The 3835-nt window shown below is 54.7% G+C and overlaps 1 protein-coding gene across 1 annotated transcript in view; it reads right to left on the bottom strand.

The window, feature by feature from the left end:
* Positions 1–1263, bottom strand: part of NCCRP1 (NCCRP1, F-box associated domain containing) — a 5144-nt gene extending 3881 nt beyond the window's left edge. The window contains exon 1 of the mRNA XM_006161764.2: positions 3–1263. Coding sequence (XP_006161826.1) covers positions 3–162 — 160 coding nt within the window. The 5' untranslated portion in view covers positions 163–1263. The remainder of the gene's footprint in view (positions 1–2) is intronic.
* Between the last annotated feature and the right edge of the window lie 2572 nt (positions 1264–3835).

Genomic DNA, 3835 nt, shown 5'->3' with positions numbered 1-3835 from the left:
GCGCGGCTGCTCCGGGGTCGCCGGTGCCGCGGGCGACGGCGACGGCGGCGAGGGGGGTGGTGGTGGTGACGGCGGCGAGGGGGGCAGCTCCTGGGGGCTCGTGGCCCCGACGGCCTCCCTCCCGCCACCACCGAGCGCGTGTCTGTCCCGCTCCTCCTCCATCCTTCGGTCTGGGCGACTGTCCCCGGTTGTGCCCGGGGTTAACTGGGGGTGGAAGGAGGCGGGGCGCTCCAGCTGGCATTTAAGAGAGGGGTTGGTCTGGGGGAAGGATCTGGGCTCAGGGCTCTCCTCCCTCAGACTCGGGAGTTCAGCCCCCAGCCCCTGCTCCCCAGGACCCAGAGGTCCAGGCCCCCAGCCACCCCCCACCCGCTCCCTCACACATGGGGCTCCTGATTCCCAGCCCCTCCTCCGTCAGACCCACAGACCCAGGAGTCCCGTCCCCAGCCTTCATCTCCCTCAGACACAGGAGTCCAGGTTCAGCCCTTCCAAGTTTCCCAGACTTCCTGCTCCAGTTTCCCCAGGGCCAGCTGAGGACCCAGGCGCTGGCCCTGGGAGAGGCGTGTGACAAACTAGCTAATGCCAGGGCTCCCTGCTCTCTAATGAGGCCCGTCCACCTCATTAAGAGGCGTTGTGGCAGGATTAAGAGGTTCATTAATGAAGACCCCCTTCCTCCCTCTCTTTACTCTCAAGGAGGTGGGGTGGGGAGGGTGGAGAGGGAGGTTCTGCATCTGTCACCACCAGCTCTATCCTCACCTGGGACACACCCTTGGGACCCTGACATTTTCTGTCCTGGAAACCATGGTGGGATGAGTAGAGACTCAGAGCCAGAATGAGGAGCCACAGAGATGGGGTATCTGGGGAGACACACACGAAGACAGTAGCAGAGAGGGAAGCAGCAAGCCCCCCACCAGAGGATTTCTGGGTGTCTTCACCCCACCTGGGGCTGGGGCAGGTGGCATGTGCTGAAGCCTCCACCCTCAGAGTCATGGGGAGTTTGGGGTGAGGGATGGGGCAATGGGGGAGCAAGAGGCCAAGCTACAGAGGAACCTGTAGGGCCAGGTATCACGGCCGTTTCTTGGCAGGGCCACCTCCCACACCTGGCTCAGGTCGGCACAGGAGTAGAGTTGCTCCCAGGTCCGTGATGCAGCCACTCCAGCGAGGCCATTCTGCTCCCTGGTGCTATTCTAAATGCTTCTAAGGTGGGACCAGCAGTTAGCGTAATGGCTATGTCGCTGGACTCCCATGTAGTCGCCCATGGTTCAAGTCCCGGACCTGGTGGCTTAAACTCACGCTGGGCGCATGTGCGTGCATGCCCAAGATCTCAAGAGGAGAATGGAGAAGGGATTGTGGTGTGGTCATCCCCTCTGGGGGGTGATTTCTCGCTTTCTGTCTCTGTCTTTCTGGCAAGCGCACACGCCCTATATTTAAAACCTCTTCTAAATAAATAAATAAATAAATAAATGCTTCTAAGGTGATTGCATCCTCCCGACAGAGGAAGAGGTAGTGCGACCATGACTGGGACAGATAGGTACAAGAAAGGGAAGAGCAAGTGTGTGTGTGTGTGTGTGTGTGTGTGTGCGTGTGGCTTGTGCTGCCCGGTGTGGGGGGCACCTGTACCTGTCACCCCACACTACCCTGTGAATGGTGCTATCATTATTCCCACTTTACAGATGAGGACACAGAGGCCACCCTCCTAGGCCTGGTCCCATAACATCCCAGATAAGCATGCATGCTTGCACGGGCACTTCCTGCCCCCAGATGCAGAGACTCATGGGCTCCAAGTACTCGCAGTGCTCAGGAGGGTGAGCACTTCTTCCCCACCACCGATGCTTATGTAATCCTACGTAATCCAGGGCTGTCTGCATGCCCCGCATTGCTTCTTGAGGTAGAGTAATCAATTTCACCTTTATCTCCACCCCAGGAAGTAGGCACTATTGTTATGAAACCCACTTTGCAGATGAGGAAATGGAGGCACAGAGAGGTCTATACCTTGCCCCAAGTTGCATAGTTGGTACATGGTGAGTTAGACATGCTCACAGTCTCAGGTGGGGGACACAGAAGACAGACACACATCTCCCTTCCACACCCCACCCTGCCAGGAAGAAACGCTGGCTTACACAGAAGCAGAGGGGAGAGATGGCGGTGGTTACGTCATCGACTGTGTCTTGAATTCATTGAACCTCACAACAGCCCTGTTGAAGTAGGAAATTGTAATAGTATCTCAGGGCAGTAACCTGCCCTGGGAAAGCTGGGAATTAACCAGGGCCCTGTGGGGAGGGAACCCGTGGGAGGAGGCAAACTACCACACGCTTGGGGCATAGCCTGGCTGCACCCGGAAGTCCCCAGCAGATCCCCAAACTCTGGCAGAGCCCACAGCACACGCAGGATCAGAGGCACGCCCCCAGCTACCACAAACCACGCCCTTGTCCCTGCTGCCCACCCTCCCACACACCTGCCTGCCTCAGAGGCCTCAGACCTATCATCGGGAAGGAGGAGTGACTGGTGAGGAAGTCAGAACTATTCTCAGGCCACAATCCAGGGCAGGGAGTGACTAGAGAGACCCAGATGGAAGGGCAACAAAGAGCCAGTCGGATGGGGTGGGAATCCACACCCTCACCTATATTCGCCCCCAATCTGGCCATAGTTCGGGCATCTCCCTTCTGGGCATCTACATGCATTTACTCCACCCACTCGTACATGTGACAGCCAGAGAGCTCTTACAGAAGCCCAAACCTAACAGTCACTGCCCCACCACTCACTCCCCCACTTAAACCTTCCATGGCTCCTTAGTGCCCCCGGGAGAAAAAACTCAGCCCTTTGGTTGAAATTCAAGGCCTTGGGTTCCTGGTTCCTGCTTCCATGACCTGTTCTCTCCTATCGTGGGACTTTCGCTCATGCCATTCTCTTCCGGAATGTCTTTCCCTCTCATCTGTATTCCCACATTCAGTGGTCCCCAACCTTTTTGGTTCCAGGGACCAGCTTCGTGGAAGATAGTTTTTCTACAGACTAGAGTGGGGGGATGTTTTCGGGATGATTCAAGTGCAGTACATTTATTGTGCACCTTATTTATATAATTATTAATTGTGATATATACTGAAACAATTATACACTTTACCATAATGCAGTATTTGCAGCCATTACCCAGTGCTAGCATCACTGCCTCAGCTCCACCTCAGATCATCAGGCATTAGATTCTCATAAGGAGCTCACACCTGTTGGGTTGTCAGGAAACTCATGAAGCTTTTTTGCATAGAAAAACAGAAAAATACATCATGACTTTCCCGATGACCTAATAGATCCCTCACGTGCACTGTTCACAATAGAGTTTGTGCGCCAATGAGAACCTACTGCCGCCACTGATCTGACAGAGGTGGAATCCAGGCAGTAATATTAGTGAGCAATGGGAAGCGGCTGTAAATACAGATGAAACTGCTCGCTCACTGCCACTCACCTCCTGCTGTGTGGCTCAGTTCCTAACAGGCCATGGACCAGTACTGATCTATGACCTGAGTGCTGGGGACCTCTGCTTTAGGGCATGTTAGATTCATCCAGAGAGCGTATTACAAATGTGTATGTCTGGGCCAGCTCTGTAGCACAGAGGTTAATTCTACACAAAGGAAGCTGCATCCCACTGGATGGTTAGAGTTCTGGACCTATTGGCCATTTGTCACGATAGTTCAAGTCCCAGCCTTAGTGACTTGAAAATCATGCCAGGCATGTGGGTGCATGCCCAAGATCCTGTCAGGATAGAGAATTTGAGAGAAAAAGATTGTGGCATGACCGGGTCCCATTGCGGGTGTATTTTCTCTCCCAGGTGTGTGCCCACTGGCATTAA

The sequence above is a fragment of the Tupaia chinensis genome, unplaced genomic scaffold, assembly GCF_000334495.1.
Source record: "Tupaia chinensis unplaced genomic scaffold, TupChi_1.0 Scaffold138910_1, whole genome shotgun sequence".
NCBI classification, from domain to species: Eukaryota; Metazoa; Chordata; class Mammalia; order Scandentia; family Tupaiidae; genus Tupaia; species Tupaia belangeri.
The sequence above is the reverse complement of the archived record's forward strand: the minus strand, read 5'-3'. Positions and strand labels throughout refer to the sequence as shown.